Here is a 944-nt window from a genome sequence, read left to right on the forward strand (position 1 = left end):
CCCCGCGGGTGCTGCGCTGTCACCTCATCGAGGCCAGGTAGCGGGGGGCTGGCAGGGCACGATGGGGGCGCAGCCATCCCAGGGTCTTATTTTTGGCTGGGGGGGGTCTGGGCAGCGAGAGGAGGGGAGGTGATGGGGACGGCGGTGGCACGGGGCTCGTACTCCCCCCTCAGCACCGGGAAGGGCCCTCGCTGTGTCCTGCTTGGGGACGTCAATGATGCCAACCCGCGTGTGACGATGCCGTGGGGTCTCAGCAGGGAATGCGCTGCCTCGGACACTGCCAGCCCTGCTCGGGGACAAGGACGAGGGGACAAGGGGCAGAGCTGGGTGGCCCAGAGGGCTACGGGGTACCTGGGGACGGTCCCTGTCAGGCCAGCTGGCTCTCACGCTGGGTTTCTCCCCTTTGGTTTCAAAATTGGGGGAAACTGAGGCACGCCCCAGGCTGCCCCTCTGCTTCGCGCTGGTGTGTGTGCGTGTGTGTGGTGTGTGGTGTGCACGCGTGTCTGCATGTATGTGTGCGCGTGCCCACACAGGCGGCTGCCAGACGGCAGGCTGCTGGCAGCGGAGCAGGTGGCACAGGCAGCATCCCGCTGCCATGGCAACCGAAGCGGGTACCAAGGCAACGGGATGGCCATGGGGACAGGCAGGAGGGACAGCAGAGCCTCCCCCCCGCCCCGCTGTGCCATTTGGGCCCCAGGGACTGGGGGAGGAGGGGGTTCGGGGGAGGAGCGCTGGGGAACGGGGACCCGCTCTCACCAGCATCCCCCCAGCACCTGCCAGCTGCCCCACGGGTGCCCGGTGTGCCCAGGCAAGCCGGGGGAAAGGGGGGGCACAGGGGTGCAGGGACCATGCTGGCGGGGACGGGCCCCCTGCCCGCTGTGCCCCCGCTGCCTCCCACCTCCCCGCAGGGACCTGGCCCCCCGGGACCTCTCGGGCACCTCAGA

General features: G+C 69.9%; 1 protein-coding gene across 1 annotated transcript in view; it reads left to right on the plus strand.

Moving 5' to 3' along the window:
* The window catches only part of LOC103896501 (rasGAP-activating-like protein 1), an 8,017-nt gene that overhangs the window by 898 nt on the left and 6,175 nt on the right, over positions 1-944 (plus strand). Inside the window, exon 4 of the mRNA XM_009276363.1 lies at positions 534-611. Within this exon, the coding sequence (XP_009274638.1) occupies positions 534-611 (78 nt within the window). The remainder of the gene's footprint in view (positions 1-533; positions 612-944) is intronic.

Source organism: Aptenodytes forsteri, unplaced genomic scaffold (assembly GCF_000699145.1).
Source record: "Aptenodytes forsteri isolate BGI_AS27 unplaced genomic scaffold, ASM69914v1 Scaffold129, whole genome shotgun sequence".
Lineage (NCBI taxonomy): Eukaryota > Metazoa > Chordata > Aves > Sphenisciformes > Spheniscidae > Aptenodytes > Aptenodytes forsteri.